At 41.5% G+C, this 26660-nt stretch overlaps 1 protein-coding gene across 1 annotated transcript in view; it reads left to right on the forward strand.

Annotated features, from left to right (window-relative positions):
* The first annotated feature begins 6220 nt into the window (after nucleotides 1-6220).
* Nucleotides 6221-26660, forward strand: part of LOC114236131 (uncharacterized) — a 28701-nt gene continuing 8261 nt past the window's right edge. The window contains exons 1-4 of the mRNA XM_057546309.1: nucleotides 6221-6363; nucleotides 19337-19573; nucleotides 23441-23503; nucleotides 23601-23649. Of these exons, the coding sequence (XP_057402292.1) occupies nucleotides 6221-6363; nucleotides 19337-19573; nucleotides 23441-23503; nucleotides 23601-23649 (492 nt within the window). The remainder of the gene's footprint in view (nucleotides 6364-19336; nucleotides 19574-23440; nucleotides 23504-23600; nucleotides 23650-26660) is intronic.

Genomic DNA, 26660 nt, shown 5'->3' on the forward strand with positions numbered 1-26660 from the left:
ACAACAAAAAAATTTTTTTTTCTTATTTTGAAGATAAAAGCATTTCAAATTAGTCAATGGAGAGAAAGTCGCATTACTTGATATCCAGCTAATAGTGGCAAATTCATAATAAGTGCTAATGGTCATATAGTACTTACTTACTATGTGACAAGAGCTATTCTAAGAGCTTTACAGATGTTAGCTTTTTAATCTTCCCACCAATCCTAGGAGGTAGGTATTATTGTTATTCAAATTTTGAATGCGAGAAAACTTCCATACAAGTCACCACTTCCCTGCCCTATGTCACATTGTAGTGAGACTGGATTTGAGCTCCTGCAGTCCTGCTTCTACAATCTGTGCTCTCAACCATGGGGTCATGCTGCCTTGTTCTCATTTGACCTTGAGTAGTATTTTAAAACTTTGCTACAAAGGTGTAGATACATCTCTTTGGACATTTAATCTGTAAATAAAGGTACTATTTTCTTGTCTCAGCCTTTTTTCCAACTGCCTTTTCATTTTTAGACCTTTTAATTCAGCCTGTGTCCACAAAGATGTCAGCGGTCCAGGACTAGTGAGGATGAGCTCCTCTTATAGTAGGTGCTTAATAAATGTCTCTTCAATGAATTAAAATGCAGTTATCATTCTTAAAGAAAGGCTTTAATTTTTCCTTTCCTATATGAACAAATCCAAATAAAACCAGACGTTTTAAGGTCAATATACAACATACAAAGGATAGCGATTGTTTTTATTTGCCTAGCACTCTCCTTTCTTCTGGCTGAAGAATCCATCTGTTCTATGGAGAAGCCACTCCATGCGGAGTGGTGGGGCTGCTCCTCCTACCACTTGGTCACAGCACAGGTATGAGCACATGACCCTGGCCTGCTGGTCGCAGGGGAATCTATGACCTGAACCTGGTTGGTTCGGGGCTGTGTGGTGAACCAAGTAGTAACAATGTTGTGTTAGTTTCTGCTGTACAGCAAAGTGAATCAGTTATACATATACATATATCCGCTCTTTTTTAGATCTTTTTTCCATGTAGGTCATTACAGAGTATTGAATAGAGTTCCCTGTGCTATACAGTAGGTCCTTATTAATTATCTATTTTATATATACTAATGTGGATATGTCAATCCCAATCTCCCAATTATCTGTCTCCCCACCTTTCCCCCTCCATTTTTTTTCTTAAGCAAGTTTGAGTTAGATTTGTCTCTTGAAATTGAAAGAACACTAATTATGATACAAAGTAGTTTTGCCATAAAAGAAGTAACCAGTCTTATTCATTTTTCATTTTTGTTTTAATAGTATCTTTAATTTTTAAAAGGATCACTTATCTAATTTTTGTTCACAATCTCCCAAAGGCAGACTCGGAAGGCTGTCTGCTGTCAGCCCTCCTTCACTGAAGGGGGATTGGGGCCATGCGTTGCAGTGTCCACCTCAGGGATGCCTACCTTAGTCTGAGGGCCTCCCTGAGAGATTGACCACCACTGAGATGACACACAATCGTATATGAGAGTTGTCCAACTCCAGCAAAGTTTAAGAGTCAAAGAGAGGATGTATTAACCTGTCACTCAACAAACCTTTACTGAGTCTCTCCATATTATGTACAAAGGATCATGGTGGGTGTTAGGGACACAAAACTAAATAAACTCCCTCCCATTCTTTTAAGGAGATTGTATCAATATTAACCGTGTGTTTTATTTTCTGTGCTCTGTTGGTTTGACATCTGCGGGCTTGCTGACCCTGGAAGGGTCACACCCACATCACTTTCTTTATCAGGTTCTCATACTCTGAGCCGCTTGTCATAATCACTGCAGAGCCATGTAGCAGACATACAGGGACAGCCCCTAGCCCCAGAGCCTGCTGAAATTAATCAAGCTAGCCAATCCTAAGCCTGCTTACCCTACCTTGCTTTTTCCTTCCCTTTCCCTCTGGTGGAAACCACAATAAAGACCCTTGCCCATGATTTGCCCCTCCCCCTCTGCCTCCTGACAGACCCCGGTGCTCCCCTTGTGGTCCCCTGTGGTGTGGCATGGCATGGCATGCCCCCTCCTCTTGGGATCTGTGAATTTAACAAACCATCTCTTCAGTGACAATTGTCTCCTGACCTTTTGATCTTATTGAACCTCCAATATCCTATTTCTATACTATATTTAAAAACAGAGACCATATTAGGGAAATTAAAAAATTTTTTTCCTACTCCCAACTAATCTAAATCTCATTGAAAACAGAGGCTGTGCCCACCTATTCACCGTTGTATCCTTACCAGTAACTCAGTTACTATTATAATTATCACCCCTGAATTTCCAAGCATTGTTCATCTCGTATCACTTATACTCATTTCTTCTGTCTGATTTCTGCTAACTCCAATCCACTCCAGGCTCTTATTGACAGCTAACTAGGCTCACTCTTCTGGTCATTCCCTGCATCTTTCCTTCTTTCAGGTTTTTGTTCACTGTCAGTTCAAATAGCACTAGACCCACAAAGCCTCTTCTGACTCTCTCAACTACGTGTATGCCTTGTGTTTCATTAACTGCCACGCTGATTTCTTTCAAATTTAATTGCACACTCTACCACTTGTTCTAGTTATCTGTGGCCTTGTTTTAGCTCTCTTTCAGATTGTGAGCCCCTTGAATGAGAGAGCCATATTTTAGACATCTCTATATTCTTAACTCCTGGCACAGTGCCTGGAAGGAGTTGCTCCATAACTGTTGAATGCATAGAAAAATACTGGAGTATAAATTCCTCGAAGTCAGGGACCATGTTTTACTTCTCTTTGTATATCTTGGAATACCTACCTATAGATGATCTATAAATACTTAGTGAATTGAGTAAGCCTGTAAGTTACGTGGAATAAGTAGTATTAATAATCCCATTTGACAGATAAGGAAACTCAGGCTCAGAGAAATTAATGCTTTTCCCAAGGTCAACAAGTTAGTATGAAGTAGTATAGCTGGATTAGAACCCAGGTACTTTGCCATCTACCAGAGTACTTCTCACTACCCACCATCACAGTAATAGCTGGCATACCTGAGTCATTCTTGCATACTAGAAGATAAGGATGTCCTCTCACAGGGCAAGATCTTGTTCTCTATTATATATGTTGTTGTGGACTGAATGTGTATGTCTCCCCAAAATTCGTATGTTAAATCCCAACTCCCAATGTGATGGTATTACAAGGTGGGGCCTTTGAGAGGTAATTAGGTCAAGAGGGTAGAGCCCTCATGATGGGATTATAAGAAGAGGCTAACAGCTAGCTTACTCTCCTTCCTTCATATGAGGATACAAGGAGAAACCAGCTGTCTGCAACCCAGAAGAGTGTTCTCACCAGAACCCGACCATACTGGCACTGATCTCAGACTCCCAGCCTACAGAACTATGAGAGATAAATGTTTGTTGATAAGCCACCCAGCTTATGGTACTTTGTTATAATGGCCCAAACTGACAATGACATAAGTTTTTGAAACCTTCTTGATTTTCATAAGATTAGAAATGTATCATGACCTTTATTGACGACAAATACTTGGATATGTCTCCAGTATTGATCTAATAAAATGTGAAGATGTAGAATAGCATTTCTGCATAAGATGAGGAATTGGCAGGTATGAGGAATTTAGCATTATTTTCTCAAGAATGACACATCGTAAATTGATATGAATCTCTTTGATTTCCCGGAGTTTTTACTGGCTGAGTTTATTCCACACACCACCCCTTCTACCTTGGCAACATCTCATGAGCTATTGATAAATTATTAAGCTCTGATGCAAACCCAAGTGCCAGGATTAACCATAAAATTGTATATTCATCAGGGTCTAGTCAAGAGGCAGAAAACACGATGGTTATTTTGACAGAGAAAAATTAATATGAAGAAGATATAAAGAGTCTTTTTTTTTTTTTTTAAAGAGGAGATGATCTTTTTAAAATTTATTTCTTTTTATTTTTGGCTGTGTTGGGTCTTCGCTTCTGTGCGAGGGCTTTCTCTAGTTGCGGCAAGTGGGGGCCACTCTTCATTGCGGTGCGTGGGCCTCTCACTGTCGCGGCCTCTCTTGTTGCGGAGCACAGGCTCCAGACGCGCAGGCTCAGTAGTTGTGGCGCACGGACCCAGCTGCTCCGCGGCATGTGGGATCTTCCCAGACCAGGGCTCGAACCCGTGTCCCCTGAATTGGCAGGCAGATTCTCAACCACTGCACCACCAGGGAAGCCCCAGGAGTCTTTACTGAAAAGGTAAAAGAAGCACTCAGTGTCAAGGATGTAGCAGGAAGCTACCACCACCTTAGGACTAGGGAAACAAAGGAAAGAAGTTGAAATTATTAAGACTTAGAAACTTAGAGGAGAAGCCACCTGGAGCTGAAAGTCAGGTCTCTGAGGAGGGGTGCTGTTAGGCTGGTGTACTTGGGATTGTTTTTAATCAGGTATGGAGGGCTTCCCTGGTGGCGCAGTGGTTAAGAATCCGCCTGCCAATGCAGGGGACATGGGTTCAAGCCCTGATCCAAGAAGATCCCACATGCCACAGAACAACTAAGCCCATGTGCTGCAACTACTGAGCCTGCGCTCTAGAGCCCACGAGCCACAACTACTGAGCCCACGTGCTACAGCTACTGAAGCCCGTGCACCTACAGCCCGTGCTCTGCAACAAGAGAAACCACCACAATGAGAAGCCTGCGCACCGCAATGAAGAGTAGCCCCTGCTCACCGCAACTAGAGAAAGCCCGTGCGCAGCAAGGAAGACTCAACGCAGCCAAAAATAAATAAATAAATAAATTTATTTATTTTAAAAAATTAGGTATGGTAAGACATGCAGACAGAAATGATTTTCATGCAGGAGGAAATTTATACTCATAGATGTCTGGAAACAGGAGGCACAACATTCCATGCAGGACTGCATAGGGAAGCACCAGGGTGGGTCAGGAGACAGAAGGAAGAGGAGAAAGCATGAGCACAAGCTTTACTGTGATCTCTTCAGGAAAGGCAAAGCAGGGCACATTAAACAGTTTAGGATTAAGTAGTTTGAATAATTTCTTCAGGTTCTGGGCTATAGTAGTGGTTCCTAGCTATCTAGTACCTGGCTCTGGAGTGATTTAGGGCAGGGGGAATATTGGCTTGGTGTGTGAGAGTTTGATAAAAGAGGTGGTTGGAGTATGGGCTCTGGACTGGTTGATTTGCATATAAAGGCATGCTCATGGCAAGTTGTTTCCATCTCTAGAAATTAGCCAACCCTGGGAGGGGCAGCCCTCCAGGGTCTGCAAGGCCCCTACAATGTCAAAGTATCATAAAATATAGAAAATAAAAACCATGATTAATAGAGCTGGGCTGGTGTTTCTAAGTTCCGAGGGCTGCGACCTGCTTTCCTAGGCCTTTCTTCCCATAAATTAAACCTCCTCCCTCCTTCAGGATCCGAGAGGGTAGCTAACATATACCTTTCAAAGGGAAGAGAGTTTCTGCCCAAATCATTGAACTTAATGGCAATTCAAAGAGCCTATACTAGAAGTGATTACCTAAGTATTCTAGATATCCTAGAAGAATATACACACCCATCTCCTCACCTCACTTGAAGACTTTCTCTTCTAGATTCTATGTTCATTACTAAACATCAAATATCTGCAGATAGCAGTGATGTTAAACTGCTTTTTAAACTGGAGACAAAAGTGGGGGCCTGTGATGAACATTATGTTACCTTCTATCTCTTCTGTGCTTCCTCCTGTGTGTCCCATCTCCCCATTACCAGGACTCAGGAGATCTCAGGGAAAAAAAAAATTTTTTTTTCTAAAATAATTGCCAGCTGAGTTTGTGAAAGGATATTTTTAATTTGTAAGAATTTTATTTCTCCAAAATTGACACTTTTATGGTATGAGTTGACTGAAAAACAGAGCCCAAGACAAAGCCTTCATGTGAATGTTTTATTGGGGGATGCAATCCCAGGACAGCAAGAGTGAGGAGGAAGGGAGTGTGAGGCAGAGAAGGGTGGACCATTCCTGCACTGGCCACAGCTTCAAAAGGAAATACAGCTGGAAATTTGCTCACACAAGATGTCTCCAGATAGGCCATAAGGAACCACTGCATGTTGAAGGAGTTCATTGCGGGAAAGAAACGAAATGAATTTACCTGTTGGTTCCCTCCTTATGACTCTCATCGGTCAAAATTTGCCCCATTTTTGTTGTGTTACTTGACACCTTTGGACATCTGATGGGAAATTCATATCCCATGCTTCGCAGCCCAGAGCCTCTGTGGGTCTGTAAGAGCTGCCATGGCTTCTGCTATGGTGGGCATGATGGAGGCCATGCCAGCCTCCAGTCCTCCCCCGGTAGAAGGAGACTTCAACAGTGTTCGGTGGAGCGGCAATGGTGGCAGTAGCCAGAGCTCTCAAGTTGCAAGTGGCAAAGAGTCCATGTGAGGATGCACATAAATTGCATCTAATATAGATAGTAATGGGTAAGGAGTAAATCGGAGGTTGGAAATATTTGTAAATACAAATGAAATTAATTGGAGAGATGAAAAGTCCCAGAACGATATGTCTGGAATATGGGTTTACAGAACATGGGAGCCAGAGGTCTCTATCAACGCATGGAACCAGCGCGTGTGTGGGGGTGGGGCAGCCCTGCCTCAGGAGGGCAGGAGACCTCGTCCCAGTTCCCTGTGTTCCCTTAGCTGTGGCAAGATCTTGAATTAGTTTCTTCTCTCTGAGCCTCTGCCGCCTTATTTAAGAAATGAAAGAGAATCAAATCTGACGGTTTTCCGTTCTAAGATACATGTTTCAGAGAAACAATTTTGCAGGAGTAATTTACATGTACAGTCTTTTCAAATTTCACTATATGAAAATGAGGAATTATAATCAAGAGCATCACCAGACGGAAACCCATTTTTTTTTAACATCTCTATTGGAGTATAATTGCTTTACAATGGTGTGTTAGTTTCTGCTTCATAACAAAGTGAATCAGTTGTACATATACATATATCCCCATAGCTCTTCCCTCTCGTGTCTCCCTCCGTCCCACCTTCCCTATCCCACCGCTCTAGGTGGTCACAAAGCACCGAGCTGATCACCCTGTGCTATGCGGCTGCTTCCCACTAGCTATCTATTTTACGTTTGGTATGTATATATGTCCATGCCACTCTCTCACTTTGTCACAGCTTACCCTTCCCCCTCCCCATATCCTCAAGTCCATTATCTAGTAGGTCTGTGTCTTTATTCCCGTCTTGTCCCTAGGTTCTTCATGACCATTTTTTTTAAGATTCCGTATATATGTGTTAGCATACGGTATTGTTTTTCTCTTTCTGACTTACCTCACTCTGTATGACAGACTCTAGGTCCGTCCACCTCACTACAAATAACTCAATTTCGTTTCTTTTTATGGCTGGGTAATATTCCATTGTATATATGTGCCACATCTTCTATATCAATTCATCTGTCAATGGACACTTAGGTTGCTTCCATGTCCTGGCTATTGTAAATAGAGCTGCAATGGGCATTGTGGTACATGACTCTTTTTGAATTATGATTTTCTCAGGGTATATGCCCAGTAATGGGATTGCTGGGTCGTATGGTAGTTCTAATTTTAGTTTTTTAAGGAACCTCCATACTATTCTCCATAGTGGCTGTATCAATTTACATTCCCACCAACAGTGCAAGAGGGTTCCCTTTTCTCCACACCCTCTCCAGCATGTATTGTTTGTAGATTGTTTGATGGTGGCCATTCTGACCGGTGTGAGATGATATCTCATTGTAGTTTTGATTTGCATTTCTCTAATGATTAATGATTTGAGCATTCTTTCATGTGTTTGTTGGCAATCTGTATATCTTCTCTGGAGAAATGTCTATTTAGGTCTTCTGCCCATTTTTGGATTGGGTTGTTTGTTTTTTTGATATTGAGCTGCATGAGCTGCTTGTAAATTTTGGCGATTAATCCTTTGTCAGTTGCTTCATTTGTAAATATTTTCTCCCATTCTGAGGGTTGTCTTTTTGTCTTGTTTATGGTTTCCTTTGCTGAGCAAAAGCTTTTAAGTTTCATTAGGTCCCATTTGTTTATTTTTGTTTTTATTTCCATTTCTCTAGGAGGTGGGGCAAAAAGGATCTTGCTGTGATTTATGTCATAGAGTATTCTGTCTATGTTTTCCTCTAAGAGTTTGATAGTGTCTGGCCTTACATTTAGGTCTTTAATCCATTTTAAGTTTATTTTTGTGTATGGTGTTAGGGAGTGTTCTAATTTCATTGTTTTATATGTAGCTGTCCAGTTTTCCCAGCACCACTTATTGAAGAGGCTGTCTTTTCTCCACTGTATATTCTTGCCTCCTTTATCAAAGATAAGGTGACCATATGTGCATGGGTTTATCTCTGGGGTTTCTATCCTGTTCCATTGATCTATATTTCTGTTTTGGTGCCAGTATCATACTGTCTTGATTACTGTAGCTTTGTAGTATAGTCTGAAGTCAGGGAGCCTGAATCCTCCAGCTCCATTTTTCTTTCTCAAGATTGCTTTGGCTATTTGGGGTCTTTTGTGTTTCCATACAAATTGTGAAATTTTTTGTTCTAGTTCTGTGAAAAATGCCAGTGGTCGTTTGATAGGGATTGCATTGAATCTGTAGATTGCTTTGGGTAGTATAGTCATTTTCACAATGTTGATTCTTCCCATCCAAGAATATGGTATATCTCTCCATCTATTTGTATCATCTTTAATTTCTTTCATCAGTGTCTTATATTTTTCTGCAGACAGGTCTTTTGTCTCCTTAGGTAGGTTTACTCCTAGGTATTTTATTCTTTTTGTTGCAGTGGTAAATGGGAGTGTTTTCTTAATTTCACTTTCAGATTTTTCATCATTAGTGTATAGGAACACAAGAGATTTCTGTGCATTAATTTTGTGTCCTGCTACTTTACTAAATTCATTGATTAGCTCTAGTAGTTTTCTGGTAGCATCTTTAGGATTCTCTATGTATAGCATCATGTCAGCTGCAAACAGTGACAGCTTAACTTCTTTTCCAATTTGTATTCCTTTTATTTCTTTTTCTTCTCTGACTGCTGTGGCTAAAACTTCCAAAACTATGTTGAATAATAGTGGTGAGAGTAGGCAACCTTGTCTTGTTCCTGATCTTAGTGGAAATGGTTTCAGTTTTTCACCATTGAGGAAGATGTTGGCTGTGGGTTTGTCATATATGGCCTTTATTATGTTGAGGTAAGTTCCCTCTATGCCTACTTTCTGGAGGGTTTTTATCATAAATGGGTGTTTACTTTTGTTGAAAGCTTTCTCTGCATCTACTGAAATGATCATATGGTTTTTCTCCTTCAATTTGTTAATATGGTGTATCACATTGATTGATTTGTGTATATTGAAGAATCCTTGCATTCCTGGGATAAACCCCACTTGATCATGGTGTATGATCCTTTTAATGTGCTGTTGGATTTTGTTTGCTAGTATTTTGTTGAGGATTTTTGCATCTATGTTCATCAGTGATATTGGCCTGTAGTTTTCTTTCCTTGTGACATCTTTGTCTGGTTTTGGTATCAGGGTGATAGTGGCCTCATAGAATGAGTTTGGGAGTGTTCCTCCCTCTGCTATATTTTGGAAGAGTTTGAGAAGGATAGGTGTTAGCTCTTCTCAAAATGTTTGAAAGAATTTGCCTGTGAAGCCATCTGGTCCTGGGCTTTTGTTTGTTGGAAGATTTTTAATCACAGTTTCAATTTCAGTGCTTGTGATTGGTCCGTAAAGATTTTAATTTCTCCATCAAATCTGAATGAGATCCTTACTGGGTAGAGTAATCTTGGTTGTAGGTTTTTTCTTTTCATCACTTTAAATATGTCCTGCCACTCCCTTCTGGCTTGCAGAGTTTCTGCTGAAAGATCAGCTGTTAACCTTATGGGGATTCCCTTGTATGTTATTTGTTGTTTTTCCCTTGCTGTTTTTAATAATTTTTCTTTGTATTTAATTTTTGATAGTTTGATTAATATGTGTCTTGGAGTGTTTCTCCTTGGATTTATCCTGTATGGGACTCTCTGCGCTTCCTGGACTTGATTATTTCCTTTCCCACATTAGGGAAGTTTTCAACTATAATCTCTTCAAATATTTTCTCAGTCCTTTTCTTTTTCTCTTCTTCTTCTGGGACCCCTATAATTTGAATGTTGGTGCATTTAATATTGTCCCAGAGGTCTCTGAGACTGTCCTCAATTCTTTTCATTCTTTTTTCTTTATTCTACTCTGCAGTACTTATTTCTACTATTTTATTTTCCAGGTCACTTATCCGTTCTTCTGCCTCAGTTATTCTGCTATTGATTCCTTCTAGAGAATTTTAAATTTCATTTATTGTGTTGTTCATCATTTTTTGTTTGCTCTTTAGTTCTTCTAGGTCCTTCTTAAACGTTTCTTGAATTTTCTCCATTGTATTTCAAAGATTTTGGATCATCTTTACTATCATTACTCTGAATTCTTTTTCAGGTAGACTGCCTATTTCTTCTTCAGTTGTTTGGTCTGGTAGGTTTTTACCTTGCTCCTTCATCTGCTGTGTGTTTCTCTGTCTTCTCATTTTGCTTAACTTACTGTGTTTGGGGTCTCCTTTTCACAGGCTGCAGGTTCGTAGTTTCTGTTGTTTTTGGTGTCTGCCCCGAGTGGCTAAGGTTGGTTCACTGGCTTGTGTAGGCTTCCTGGTAGAAGAGTGCCTGTGTTCTGGTGGATGAGGATGGATCTTGTCTTTCTGGTGGGCAGGTTCACATCTGGTGGTGTGTTTTGGGGTGTCTGTGACCTTATTATGATTTTAGGCAGCCTCTCTGCTAATGGATGGGGTTGTGTTCCTGTCTTGCTAGCTGTTTGGCATAGGGTGTCCAGCACTGTAGCTTGCTGGTCATTGAGTGGATCTGGGTCTTGGCGTTGAGATGGAGATCTCTGGGAGATTTTCACCATTTGATATTACCTGGAGCTTGGAGGTCTCTGGTGGACGAATGTCCTGAACTTGGGTCTCCCACCTCAGAGGCATAGCCCTGACTCCTGGCCGGAGCCCCAAGAGCCTGTTATCCACACGGCTCAGAATAAAAGGGAGAAAAAAAGAAAGAAAGAAAGAAGAAGATAAAATAAAAAAAAGAAATAAAATAGAATGAAATAATTAAAATAAATAATAATTATTAAAAAAATTTTTTTAAGTAATAAAAAGAAAAAGAAAGACAGAAAGAAGAGAGCAACCAAACCAAAAAACAAATCCACCAATGATAACAAGTGCTAAAAACTATACTAAAAAAAAGAAAAAGAAAAAAAACGGACAGACAGAACCTTAGGACTAATGGTAAAAGCAAAGCTATACAGACAAAATCACACACAGAAGCATACACATACACACTCACAAAAAGAGGAAAAGGGAAAAAATATATATATTCTTGCTCCCAAAGTCCACCTCCTCAATTCGGAATGATTCGTTGTCTATTCAGATATTCCACAGATGTAGGTGCATCAAGTTGATTGTGGAGCTTTAATCCGCTGCTCCTGAGGCTGCTGGGAGAGATTTCCCTTTCTCTTCTTTGTTCGCACAGTTCCCAGGGTTCAGCTTTGGATTTGGACCCGCCTCTGCATGTAGGTCGCCTGAGGGCACCTGTTCTTCACTCAGACAGAACGGGGTTAAAGGGTCAGCTGATTCGGGGGGTCTGGCTCACTCAGGTGGTGGGGAGCGAAGGGTACGGATATGGGGCGAGCCTGCGGCGGCAGAAGCCAGCGTGACGTTGCAGCAGCCTGAGGCGCACCGTGTGTTCTCCTGGGGAAGTTGTCCCTGGATCACGGGACCCTGGCAGTGGCGGGCTGCACCAGCTCCCAGGAGGGGATGTGTGGAGAGTGACCTGTGCTCGCACACAGGCTTCTTGGTGGCTGCAGCAGCAGCCTTAGCATCTCATGCCCGTCTCTGGGGTCCGTGCTGATAGCCGCGGCTGGCACCCATCTCTGGAGCTCCTTTAAGCGTGTTCTTAATCCCCTCTCCTCGCGCACCAGGAAACAAAGAGGCAAGAAGAAGTCTCTTGCCTCTTCGGCAGCTCCAGACCTTTTCCCGGACTCCCTCCCGGCTAGCTGTGGCACACTAGCCCCCTTCAGGCTGTGTTCATGCAGCCAACCCGAGTCCTCTCCCACTGAATAATATTGCATTGTCTGGATGTACCACAATTCGTTTATCTATTCACCTACTGAAGGATATTGCAGTTGCTTCCAAGTTTTAAATTATGAGTAAAGCTGCTATAAACACCTTATGCAGGTTATTGTGTGGGCATAAGTTTTCAATTCCTTTGGGTAAATACTAAGCAGCATTATTGCTGGATTGTATGGTTTGTAATGAATATGAATATGTTTAATTTTGTAAGAAGCCAAACTGTCTTCCAAAGTGGCTGTACCATTTTGCATTCCCACCAGCAGTATATGAGAGTTCCTGTTGTTCCACATTCTTGTTCGTAATTGGTGTTGTCAGTGTTCTAGATTTTGACCACAATAATAGATGCGTAATAGTATCTCATTGTTGTTTATTTGCAATTCCTTGATGACATATGATGTAGAGTATCTTTTCATACACTTATAGGTCACCTATATATCTTCTTCAGTGAGGTGTCTGTTAAGGTCTTTGGTCCATTTTTTAATTGAGTTGTTTTTTTCTTATTGTTGAACTTTAAGAGTTTTTGTATATTTTGCATAACAGTCCTTTATCAGATGTGTCTTTTGCAAATATTTTCTCCCATTCTGTGGCTTGTCTTCTCATTCTCTTGATATTGTCATACACAGAACAGAAGTTTTTAACTTTAAGGAAGTCCAGCTTATCAATTCTTTCTTTCATGGGTCATGTCTTTGGTGTCGTATCTAAAAGGGCATTGTTGGATCCAAGGTCATTTAGGTTTTCTCCTATGTTATCCTCTACTAGTTTATAGTTTTGTGTTTTACATTTAAGTTATGATCCATTTTGAGTTAATTTTTGTGCAGGGTGTAAGGTCTGTGCCTAGATTCTTTTTTTTTTTGCATCTGGGTGTCTAGTTGTTCCAGCACCATTTGTTGAAGAGACAAATTTTGCTCCATTATACCATCTTTACTTCTTTGTCAGAGATCAGTTGACTATATTTATGGGGGTCTATTTCTGGGCTCTCTATTCTGATCCAGTGATCTATTTGTTTATTCTTTCACCTATATCTTACTGTCTTGATTACTGTAACTTTATAGTAAGTCTTGAAGTCCATTGCCTTTTTCTTTTTCTATGGGTAAAATAGCTTTTCCTCTTTGAGCACTTTAATTACATTTATTTAAGGCATTATTTTGCCTATATGGTCTCCTTTTTTTCTAAGTTGGCTCCCCCAAACCCCCACCACCCATTCCTTTGTTTTAGTTTCTGTCTTTGTGCTACCGACTTTCCTTCAGATATCTGGTGATCTTTGGCCATCTGCTTATATTTAAGGGCTCTAAGCTTCTTGGAAGCTCTGGGCTTGTTGATGATAGGATTCACTGAAGGGTGATTTGGCCAGAAAATTTTGTCATATCTATAGATATTATTTTGGACTACTCATGTTCTCTAGAGAAATATTTTCCAATTTCCTGCTTCGAAGATATAGCCCTGGCTCCCTTCATCCCAGAGCTCATCAAGAAAAGACATTGAGGAGGTGTCTGTGTAGGGTCTTCTCAATGTTCACTATATAAATATTCTGCTAATACTTCTGGGTTCAGTACTCTCAACTGGGCCAAATGTCCAGAAACTGTTTTCTATCTCCAGAGAGTAAACTTCCAGTATTTGGATGGGGTGGTAGAGAGACATTTGATCTGCTGCATGGAGTGAGAGAGAGTGATCTGAGGGTCTAATTGCTTCTTAAACAGAAATTAACTCAATCCCTCAGTAGGCCTATATTGGCCCTATTTCAGAGGTACTTGGTGCTGCCAACCCCAGACCTTCCTGGGATTCTGTAGTGGAACTGGTTTGCTTCTTAGCTTTTCCTCTGCAGGTTTAGGATTTAAATCTAAGTCAGCTATCTGAGTCAATTACCACTCATTCACTATTTTCCAGCTTACAACATTTTGTTGCTATGCTTCCTCTCTCATTCTTTTTAGCTTGTGTGTTTTAACACAATCTTTTTACTGTCATTTTTGAAGAATTTGGAGGGAAGGAAATGAAATATATATGTGTTCAATCTTCTCTTTTTTTTCCAGAATGCTAATGTGTTTTTTAGTTCTAATAGCCTGTGAGTCTAAGATTGATGATAAATTGTAAAAAACTTAATCTCAATTATGCATGGCTGTGTTGCCCAGAATATAGCTTTTCCTGACTACTAGGGCTTCCTCTGCTAGCCGCTCACTTGCTTAGTTCCACTACTGTCATAATAGATGGGGACAGAAAGTGTGGTGAAATTCCCAGCAACCTGTTTTACAACTTGTCTTTTCTGGTAAAAAGAATACAGAGAGGAAAATGTTACGGGTCATGACTAAAAGTGAGGGTTTACTGTTTTACATTATTTATGGTCTTTTAGCTTCCAATTAGTTTCAATATATGTATATATTTTTGGTCTTTGATTAATTAATTAATTAATTAATTTTGGCTTCATTGGGTCTCCGTTGCTGCACGCAGGCTTTCTCTAGTTGTGGCGAGTGGGAGCTGCTCTTCTCTGCAGTGTGCGGGCTTCTCATTGCAGTGGCTTCTCTTGTTGTGGAGCACCGGCTCTAGGGCACACGGGCTTCAGTAGTTGTGGCACTCAGGCTCAGTAGTTGTGGCTCACGGGCTCAGTAGTTGTGGCTCGTGGGCTCTAGAGCGCAGGCTCAGTAGTTGTGGCACACGGGCTTAGTTACTCTGCGGCATGTGGGATCTCCCCAGACCAGGGCTCGAACCCATGTCCCCTGCATTGGCAGGTGGATTCTTAAACACTGAGCCACCAGGGAAGTCCCTAGTTTCAATATTTTAATGTTTTAAAATCACATTTCTTTTGGGGGAAATTCCCTGGTGGTCCAGTGGTTAGGACATGGAGCTTTCACTGAGGTTGCCTGGGTTCAATCCCTGGTCAGGGAACTAAGATCCTGCAAGCTGTGCAGTGTGGCCAAAGGAAAATCATATTCCTTCCAACAAATAATAAGCAAGGGGATGTATCATTTCAAGATGTTGTATTTGTTGATAAAGAAACTGAGGCATGAAAGACCAGTCAGATAACCTCCTTTACGTATATATAGCTAATGAGGATCTTTTGGAGGGGGTCAGAAAAATCAGTTTTTTCTTTCATCTCTCTCTACTTGGTAGTGATAAGAGGGTGTTCACTCTCTTGAGAGCAGTCCAGTCTATGGAGGAGATTTGGGGGGCAGAAATGTTACCATTTGTAACTACTATTTATTCAGCATCTACTAAGTGCCCAGCTGTGTGCAAATACTTTACACGTTGTCTCCTTAATCTTTATAATGGTCCTCTTTCTTTACAGATAGGAAACTGAGACCCAGGCTGATTACAAAACTTGCTGAAGCGCACACAACTTATGCCTGCAGGAACCGGTCTCTCTGATTTGAAAGCTCAGACTCTTTCCACATGTAGCTTCCTTCAGGGCACGGTTTAGTAGCTTAGTGGAACTGGAGGAAAATGGGTGATTACAGTACTGTGTGAGAAGGGCTGTGGTAGGGTTACAGTGTGGTGTTATGAGGGCCCGTGCGAGGGGAACCTGGGAGACTACTTGGAGGAAGTCATCTAATCAGAGACCTGATGGGACAGTAGGAGCTAGCCAGGGAAGAAAGGGCCAAAGAGCATTTCAGGCTGAGTGGGCCAAGAGACATTCCTGTACTTGGGGGAAATCAGAGTAACTGAGCAGGGCCATGGCAGAAGATGGAGAGGTGGGCTTGGCAGAAAGGGGGAGAGGGTAAAGAGGAAGGCGAGGGTTGGGGGGTGGGAGGGAGGCAACTATAAAGAGCCTTGGAAGTCTACTGAGGGGGTTAGGCGTTTATCCTCAGGCCAGTAGGGAACCACTTAAGGGTTTTTAGCAAGAGAGGGACACCTGTAAAAATCTGCATTTTATAAAGACCATTCTGGTAACTTCGGGGAGAATGGATTTGTGAGGGGCTGGAATGGGGGAGAAGTTGAGAGTGATTCTCAGCTCTCTTTCTTGAACAAGTGGACAGAGTGGTGCCATTCACTGAGACAGGGATCAGCCTCAGGAAGAAAGTCTATGACATTATCTAGGAGAGTGATCTGACTCGTCAGAACTGACTTCGCACAAAAATTCAGTGTATGTTTAGAGCTAACTGGATAGACCTATGTTCATAACCATCATCTACATCAGGTTCAGAATCAGGTTCAATCTGAAGAGATTTGGGTATCCTTGTACTCATCCCCGTATCCTCTGCCACTTCAAAAAATCTTGATGGTGTACATGGCTTTTTTAAAACATTAAGTTGAATTATACAAGCCACAGTGGCTTTCATACATTTACTGTTTCAGGCAAGATTCTTTATAAAAAGGAAATACCAACATGGGATTTAAAAAATATGTATTATAGCATCAGATTTGCAATTTTTCTAGGTACTGGTAATTACTAAAAATGCACACAATTGAAGGAGTAGTGGAATTATACAATACAACTTTTCAAAACGGGTATGGTTGCACGATAAGGAAAAGGTTGCCCAATGTACTATACTTGCTTATTGATTCCTTCCTCTAATATTTATGATCTTTAGAAAATGTTACTGTTGGTTGTTCTGGGCGTTCTGTAGAACATACAATATTAAAAATAATAAAATTATAGAGCTGGAAAGAAGTTTAGATAATTCAGTTCTCTCATTTTACAGTTGAGGATAATGGGCATCAGAAAGTTCCTACAGTTGAGGAATCTGGGCAAAAGAAAATCCACTTCTTTGGCGGTGGAATGAAATAACTCTGTATCCTTGGACACTCATACTGTTACAGGAAAGGAAACTGATAACTTCAATCTTCATGTTCTTTCATTGTAATGAAAAGTGGAAAAAAAATACAGTTTTGTGGAGAGGATTTGTATTGTTTCTTAAATACATCATTGGGTCTCAACATTTATTTTTAGATGGAATGAAACTTCTCCACAGCTGTTTTGGGAAAACAATAATACAGATCAACTTCACATTAAAGGTGCTAATAGCATATATGTATATAGGATATTGGCTTGTAAAATATGAAAATGGAAACCAACTAATAAAGGCTATAGTGTGCCAAAGAAATTGTTACCATTAAACATTTGTAGAGCTTAGAGTATTAGCAAAATATCTGTCATTTGCATAACCACAATTTCCCCACATTCTAACAATGAAATTTCTTCTTGAAAGTTAATAAAAATATAAAGCACTTTTAAGAGCTATGTATTTCATATACACGTAACAACATCGTACATTCTAAACAGTTCATACTACTGTTATGGCAAAAGAGAAGAAAAATTTATATTTCTATCAAGGACAAAATGAAGTAGGTGAAAAAGTTTATTGAAATAGACTTCTGACAGATAAAACATTGTTTCTAACATGCTCAGCAACTGATCTGAGGCAACATAAAACTACAAATTAAATATTTAATTCTTCACTATTGGAAATGATAAAGCATAGTAGAAATTCCTCAATAAATGCAATGTAATATTTAGTGTATCAGATGCATCAAATATGGTACAGTCTAGAGTCTGTGTGTGAGATAACAGAAAATATATATATTGGTCTATGTCCCTGGTTCCTGACACAGTGCTCTCTAAACCTTTGTAAATTCTCAAGTGGCAAGAGCACTAGAAGCATCTTTTGTTCTATTGCAGTGACTCCGAGTGGGCTCCTAGATGGCTCCTAGATGGGGACTGGTCACCAGAAAGACCACGCCATACTTAGAAGCTTGAAATTTTCAGGCCTGCTCCCCATTTCTCCAGAGAGGGCAGAGGGGATGGAAATGGAGTTAATAATTGATCGTGCCTACATGAGGAAGCCTCCGTAATCCCAGTGGTACCCTTTGGAGAGCTTCCAGCCCAATGAATACATTCACCTTTGGAGGGGTGATGTACCCCAGTTCCACGGGGATGGGGGTTTCTGCGGCGGCACCCTCTCAGACTATGTATGTTTTCATCTGGCTGTTCATCTGTATCCCTTACTTATCCTTTAACAAACTGGTAAGCATCAGTAAGTTTTTCCCTGAGTTCTGTAAGCTATTCTAGCAAATAATCAAATCAAAGGGGAAGGGGGTGGTGGGAAATCAGACCGAAGTTGTGGGTAACCTGGGGACCTGCTACTTGGGATTGGCATCTGAAGTAAGGTGGGAGCAGTCTTGTAGGACTGAGCCCTTAACCCCTGGGATCTGACACTGTCTCCAGGTAGGTAGTGTTAGATTTGAGTTAAATTGTAGGGTACCCAGCTGGTGCGGTAGGGAATTGCTTGGTGTGGGAAAAACCTCCATATACTTGGTGACCAGAGGTGAAGTGTTTTGTGTGAGTAGCAAAGGAGAAACACAGAAGAAAGACACAGCAGGAGAACTGTAGGTTAATTCCAATGCACTGTTTCTCTCCTAGGACCGTCCACTCTTGAGAGTCTCTGAAAAGACAACGTAAACTTGTTATTTTTTCTCTCCAAGAAAACATAAAAAGGCAACCTTCTTCTACATTTGTATTTTCTCCCAACTGAACATTGCTGTAGAGAGAGTCCATATATTACTGGCATAATTCCGTTTTGAGGCCTTTGTAATGGAAGGAACCTGTTACGTGGCAGGTGTTTGACGAAACTGCAGGTGTTTGACGAAACTGTAAGTACTTGAAAACAACCAAAGTGTATTTAACTTCGTTTCCCAGGAAACTTAAAGCAAACGGGGCTATTCTGTTGTTAAATTGCCCCACCCAAACGGGCAATCACATAAATCGGCCTAGTAAAAGACCTCCTAGGGCCCTTTAAGCCATCAGTACCATCTACACTACAGCCAGTCTCTTGGCTTTCACTGCAAAGTTCCCTCAAGTTCTGCTTGTGGCTGTTTAAACCCCGTCCTTACAGTTTTTGCCAAGAAGGCCCAGATGCAGCAGGTCTCACGATGTTTCAGTAAACGAGTTTGACCGGGGAGTGGGGAGGTGGATTTGCGGTCCTCTTCGCAGAGGGGCTTGCCGCGGGGAAGCTCCACGCCCAGCGCGGGACAGGGCGTCTCCTGGATCCGGGCTCAGGGCGCGCATCGAGAGGCAAGAACTCGTTTACAGAAAGAGCCATCCGGGTAGATGACAGCGTTTCTCAACCTGGCCCCCGAGGGCGGCTCCCTGCAGATCGCTACCCCGAGGGTCTCCCTCCCCTTAGCTAAATTAATTTTAAAGTCATGTATTATTCTAAGAACGCATGCATATGTTACATTTACTTCCACAGCTTAGCCTCATTCGTTTCAATATAAAAATACAAGTTCACTTTTCCCCACCTCCACGCACCCATTTCCGTTCCGGCCGCAGCGGAAGGTTTGCGTGGCCTCCCCGGACCCCGCCCCTCGCCCCTCGCCACCTCCCTGTAGGGAGCGGAGCCCACGGCGTCCAGGGGAAGGCGAGGCCGAAGGCTCTCTCGTGGCCAATGGCCGGGCTTCCGAGCCCCGCCGACTCCTCCCTACCGCGCCCGGCGGGGGCTAGGGGAAGGCTCCGGCGGGCGGCCATGATTCTGGCGCACGTCTGCGGATCGACCCAGTGCAAGAAAAGGTAACAGCCGCCCAGGGGCCTGCCCGCAGCGGCCAGGGCCGCCTCTCCCGCGAGGGCTTCCTTTGGTGTGCTCATTCCCAAAAGCCGCCAAGCCGAGGCGAACCAGCCACCTCAGCGAGGCCCGCCCCCTCCTCGAATTCGCTGGCATTCCTTCCCTCTCCTGGGAACCGAGTCTAGTCGCCACTGACCCATCCCACTTTCTTTAGTCAGCTGTAAGAGATGTCAATTTGGTTTCCAAAACTAGGAGAGAGAACCAGAGGAAGAGTCTAAATTTTCTATGTATTTGCTTCTGGAGAATGCAGGAACCAGAGAATTAGCCCCTGGGACTTTAAGTTATGCTCCAAGTATGGGGTGTACCTGTGGGAACTCTGCTGCTTGAGGAAGACTGGTTTCATGATTGGGGTCACGCAGCATAGGTGAGAGAGGGGTTTTGTTTTTGGTTTTGTTTTTCCTATCACACTCTAGATGAAGACCATTTATTGAGGATCTCCCACAGAAGTAAAAAGCAGCTGATGTGGGACTTCCCTGGTGGCACAGTGGTTAAGAATCCGCCTGCCAATGCAGGGGACACGGGTTGGAGCCCTGGTCTGGGAAGATCCCACGTGCCGCGGAGCAACTAAGCCCGTGCGCCACAACTACTGAGCCTGCGCTCTAGAGCCCACGTGCCACAACTACTGAGCCTGCGCTCTAGAGCCCATGTGCCACAACTACTGAAGCCCGCGTACCTAGAGCCCGTGCTCCGCAGCAAGAGAAGCCACCGCAATGAGAAACCACGCACCCCAAAGAAGAGTAGCCCCTGCTCACCACAACTAGAGAAAGCCCGCATGCGCCCAGCAATGAAGACCCAATGCAGCCAAAAATTAATGAATAAATAAATAAATAAATATTTTTAAAAAGCAGCTGATATTGAGATAGCACCATTCCCACTCTTTAAAGAGAAACAGAAAAGGTTATCCTTGCTTGATTTTGAACTTGGGGAAAATGTCAGATAAAATGGATATGTTTATCTAGGCAGTCACCTAAATGTGAAATCTTTAGATTGCCCTTAATTAAGTAACGATGGGGCAAAAATTTCTCCTGGGTGTGCAGCTGTGTAGGGCGTTTGGATTACACCTGGGCAGTGAGACGCCCAGTGTGGGCATCTCTGAAGACACAACAGCAGCAATAACATTTATTGAGCACGTGCTATGTGTGATTCTAAGCATATGAAGTAGCTGATGTTGTTAGTCCCATTTTACAGACGAGGAAACGGAAACACTGTGTTTTTCAGGGGGGTAGGTGCCCTCATTCTCCAGCTGCTATGAGTATAGGCTGCCAACAGCTCACAGTTGTACCTTCTCTCAAGAATTGCCCTTGCTGATGGAAGCTGCCTTTCCAGGACATGCTCAGGTGGTTACACCCCAGGGCCTTCAGGTGTGGTCTGTAGCTAAAGGATGATTGCTAGGAGGGCTCCTTCCTGCTCCAGGGGGAACCGGTTGGCAGTGTCATTCCTGCCCCATAGCTGCTTGTGGGATCAGGCTGGGGTGGACTACAGCGGCACCCACATCTTTGCTTTGCTTCTTCCCTTTCCCTGTCTTGCACGCCCCATTTCCTTATAGTTTTCACCTGAGAACCTCAAATCACTAGTACAAGAATCCCCATCTCAGGCTTCTGTGAAACCCAACCTAAGACAGCTACTGTGCTCTACAGGTATACTTAAGGTTCGGTTCCAGACCACCGCAATAAATCGAATATCACAATGAAGTGATTCACATGAATTTTTTTTTGTTTCCCAGTGCATGTAAGAGTTATGTTTACACTATACTGTTGTCTATTAAGTGTGCAATAACGTTATATCTAAAAAATGTACATACCTTAATTTAAAAGTACTTTATTGCTAAAAAATGCTAACCATCATCTGAGCCTTCAGTGAGTCGTGATCTTTTTGCTGATAGACTTGCTCAATGCAGGGTTGCCACAAGCCTTCAATTTATAAAAGCAAAACAAAATGCAGTGTCTGCGATGCACAATAAAATGAGGTATGCCTGTACTGGGTTGTGAAGTTTTCAGAGTTTTATTTTTAATTCCCTAGAGATAATTCTGTGGAAAGACAACTCACTAGTTTCGAACATATATCAGATGAGTTTTTCCTCTGGTTAACACAATGAAATACATTAAGGAAGCTATGCTGCTAAAATACTACTTTATTTGCGTAAAGGAAATAATAGAATGGCTTCTTTTAGATGCCGTTTGGCCAAGAAAACACTATTTCTACCAGGGATGGAGATAGCCAGAGTAGGTGATAGATAAGTATTTATTCATTAATTTCTTGATTGATGAAACTGATTATGAGAAGGAAACATGTTAATACTGTTTTTAACAGCTTTATGGAGGTATAATTGATAGCCTTTATGGAGGTATAATTGATAACAGCTTTATGGAGGTGCATATTTTGATAATATATGTGTATACCGATAAACCATCACCACAATCAAAATAGTGAAAATATGCATCACTCCCCAAAGTTTCTTCAGCCCCTTTCTGGCTCCAGGCAACTGCTGCTTTTTGTTTTAGTAACATAAGGTTGAAAAAGGTCCTGAGCTTCAGTTGTTCAGTAGTTGGGCATGCCTGAGCACAAGGCATGCAGGGATTTCCATGGGGTAAGAACGTGAGTGAAGTTGAAGTAACTGGGGCCAGGCTGCCATCTGCTTATTGGAAAGGAGATGGATACAAAGCTGGACGCTGATGACAACTTTGGCATCCAAGGCACAGATTCCGTAGCATGTGGCAAATTCTGGTGAGGTTCAGGCAAACTTTGGGATTGGGACAGCCTGGGGTTTTGTTACAGGTTAAAGGAGGCTCTGTGAGGGAGTGATACCATCTTTGAAATGCACAACCAAAATAAAAACATACAAACAAAACTCTCCACCCAGACTGAGAACTCCCAGGCTGACACTGGAAAAGGAATCTCCTGGGTTGTGGGACATGGGAGCGGGGGGGAGTTGGACAGCTGATTTCTGCCCTTCCAGTTCGTTGTCCTCTTGGTTCTCTTATTGGCAGCTCCTGGATACAGGAGACATACTTTCCCATTTTAACCCTTTGGCTCAAGCTTGCTACCTCGTAGTCCAGCTCAGACATGAGTAGAGTGTTCTGAGGCACTGCTGAAGGCTCTGGCAGAAGCAGCAGAGAGATAACACAGTGAGGGCCATAGTTCTAGAAAATCTGGCATTTAAAACCGAGTTTTCTCATCGTTGCTTTATGGTCCTTTCTCCCATGCCTGGTAATCCCCTTCTTCGACTCTACAAAGTCAAAACCAGCCAAACCCAGTTCACAGCTAGCTCCTTCCTCCTCTCACTTCTTTGCTCCTTTCTGGAATTCTTAGAGCATAACAACGGATGGTTAGCTTCATAATCTAGCCCTTGATCTCAGTGGTCTAGATCTCAATGGTGTAGGTCATTGCTGTCCAATAGAAATATAATGTGAGCCACACGTGTAATTTTAAATTTCCAGTGGCCACATTTTTTAAAAAAGGGGAGGGAACAAACAGGTGAAATTATTTTTTAATAATATATTTGCAACTCAGTATTTCCAAAATACGATCATTTCAACAAGTCATCTATATAAAAATTATAATGAGATATTTTACATCCTGTTTTATACTAAGTCTTTGAAGTCCAGTGAGTACTTACAGCACATCTCAATTTGTATGAGCCATATTTACGTATTGCACATTACAAGTCTAGATATAACATCATGGCCTAGATCCAAAATTAACTAAGTGTTCTGCGGGGAAGAGAGGAAGTATATGAGTTTTCTTTTGGACACGCTGAGTCTGGGGTACTGGTAGGCATTCTTGTGGACGGTGACAATAAGCTTTTGGAAATGCAGTTCTAGAACAGCAAGACAGCATCTTTCAGCTTCATTTGTCAGAGCAACATATACACCTCCACAGTAAGTTCCCAATTTCATCTTGTTTTTTGAGTCCATACCTTAAGAGTTTTTCCCCACATCCTAACTTGCACGTTAAACTGTGTATGTTCTACTCCAGTCAGTTCATCTCCACGTTAGCTGGTTTTCCTGCACGTTTTCTCTATCAAGTAAGTATTTATCATATACATTTTCTGTATATTTATATCGTCTCTCCTTCAGGTACCTTGAAAAGAGTTGAGCAGCAGGATGGGCACTGTTTTACTTGAACATAAAGAACCATTCAGCTAATGAACTTTTATTCAGCATGAGCAATTATCCTAAATATAACTTGGTTAGTATTTTTTAACTGCATCCTAATTAATAGCTATCTAGTTTTAAGAATAGCAAAACCTGTAATGTCTTAATTTTTTTTTCTAATTGTAAAAGCGACGAATGATAATATCACTCTGAAGGTTTAAAAAAGGGTGACAATACTCAGTATTTAAAAGATACAGGGCTTCCCTGGTGGCGCAGTGGTTGGGAGTCTGCCTGCCAATGCAGGGGACACGGGTTCGAGCCCTGGTCCGGGAGGATCCCACATGCCGCGGACCAACTGGGCCCGTGAGCCACAGCTACTGAGCCTGCGCGTCTGGAGCCTGTTCTCCGCAACAAGAGAGGCCGCGATAGTGAAAGGCCCGCGCACCGTGATGAAAGTGGCCCCCGCTCGCCGCAACTGGAGAAAGCCCTCGCACAGAAACGAAGACCCAACAGAGCCAAAAATAAATAAATAAATAAATAAATAATTTAAAAGATACAAAGAAACGGACACTTTTATCCATTGATGGTGGGAATGTAAATTTCTACAAGGATTTTGGAGGGCAATTTGGCAATATTTATTACAATTCAAAACGTGCATACCTCTGTCTCTGCAACTCCAGTTTTAGAAATTTATGCTGTGGGAATAATTGGACAAGTGCACAAATTTGTGTGTACAGGAATGTTGATTCTATTATTGTATTTTTATTTAAAAAAAGGAAACAACTTATATTTCAACAGCTATTTACTAGGCACTGTAGTAGGTATGGGGCTACAACATTTAATCAGACATAGACGGTCCCTTATGGTTTAGGAAAGAAGACAGTCAACTAGACATTCATTGATGCAGTGTTGACAGTATAGATTGTGGTTGAAATGCATCTGAGGGGAGCTGAACCCAGACTTGGGAGGAAGTGAAAGCTGCGTAAGTGATGTCTAAACTGGGTTCTAAGGGGTAATTGATAAATTACATAATGGAGTACAATGCAGCTATTAAAAGTAACTGTGTACATGTGGAAAGGATTCAATAGTATATCACTGAAGAAAAAAAAAAATCAAGCCAAAAAACAGAATAGTATAATTTTATGTTTATAAAATTATGTATGTTTCTTTAGTGTTCAGATATGTATATATGTGAATATATATTCATATACACACACAGAAACAGAGACACAGAGCTCTAGAATGCATCAAAATATAACTATGGTTGGTAGGATTTCAATAGATTTTCAGTTTTAAATGTAAATATATTATTTTCATAATCAGAAAAAAATTGAGCTATTTTTTGAAATAAAATTTGAAATAAAAGTAATACAGGTTAAGTGTAGGAAATTTGGGTTTTAGAAAGATGAAGAAGAAAATAAAAATGACTAAAAATTCTATACCCAGGGTGACAGATCATCAATTATGACATTCTGGTGTATTTCCCTCCATTCTTTATATGCATGTGAATGTATTAGCTCTTTTCATAATGATATGTGTTTTGTAGGCCAGTTTTAAATTTTAATATATTCAGTATTAAAAGTAATTTGAACTTATATGTATTCTATCACAGAGTAAAAGTTAATTCCCCAAATTACAGTTTATTATGCTTAATAGAGTTAAATTCTTATATATATTTGGGGAATGTATTGACATCAAATGAAACAACTCACTTGCCTCTGTTTCTTTTTTTAATTTGGCACAATTAAATTATTATATGTTAATCCTATCAGTAATTTCTTCTGGTTGCTGGCATTTGTATGAGTAGATTATGGGTAAAAATTCACTTTTCATGAGCACAGATGAATAATATTACTAGATCCCATTAGAACAGTGCCAGCCATGATGGGAGTGCGTCACACTGTGCCGTGTAGTTTCCAGCGTAGGCAGGAGGTGTAGTGAAGCACAGTTCCTTGATTTAAGGATTATGTGTTGCATCATCTCTGCTATATTGCTTGGGTAGACTGTGGTAGTGCTGTCATTCATTCCTTATTATGTATGTATGTATGTATGTATGTATGTATGTATGTATGTATGGCTGTGTTGGGTCTTCGTTTCTGTGCGAGGGTTTTCTCCAGTTGCGGCAAGCGGGGGCCACTCTTCATCGCGGTGCGCGGGCCTCTCGCTATCGCGGCCTCTCTTGTTGCGGAGCACAGGCTCCAGACGCGCGGGCTCAGTAATTGTGGCTCATGGGCCTAGTTGCTCCGTGGCATGTGGGATCTTCCCAGACCAGGGCTCGAACCCGTGTTCCCTGCATTGGCAGGCAGATTCTCAACAACTGCGCCACCAGGGAAGCCCCATTCATTCCTTTTTAAAAATAGCTACTACAAACCAGAAGAATTAAGTCAGCATATTCCCTGTGTCATTGACAGGCATGTTAAACAGCCAGAGAGTTTCTTCCTTATATAGGAAGTCAAAAAATATAAACTGCTTTTTGAGTTAATGGATGTAAAGTACTTGAAACAGTGCCTGATACATAATAAATGCTCAATAAATTGTTATTATTACTATTAATAAGAACAAACAAGCTATCAGAATACATCTAGGAGTATCTTAGATCTATATTCAGTTTCTCATCATTGGCTATGGGATATGAAGAGTAAATTGATATCAGGATTTGGCTGGAGGTCATGCTTTTTCATGTTGATGCCTAAGACCTGGAATAAAAAGTTAAGGAAAGACGCTGTATTGGGATAAATAAACTTAACTAAACTGAGTTGTATTTCACCTCAGAGTGTAGCCCTCAGTCAGTAACACTGTTTTGAAACTGAATTCCCTAGATAAAAAGGAAACAGTTACTCTTGATACTTTTGTATAGGTTCATGGAGTCTGTTTGGTGAATGTGATTATGATCTCATATGATCAACTGAGCTGACATGAGAGTAAGTTACATTCATGGGAT

This window comes from Balaenoptera acutorostrata, chromosome 5 (genome assembly GCF_949987535.1).
Source record: "Balaenoptera acutorostrata chromosome 5, mBalAcu1.1, whole genome shotgun sequence".
Lineage (NCBI taxonomy): Eukaryota > Metazoa > Chordata > Mammalia > Artiodactyla > Balaenopteridae > Balaenoptera > Balaenoptera acutorostrata.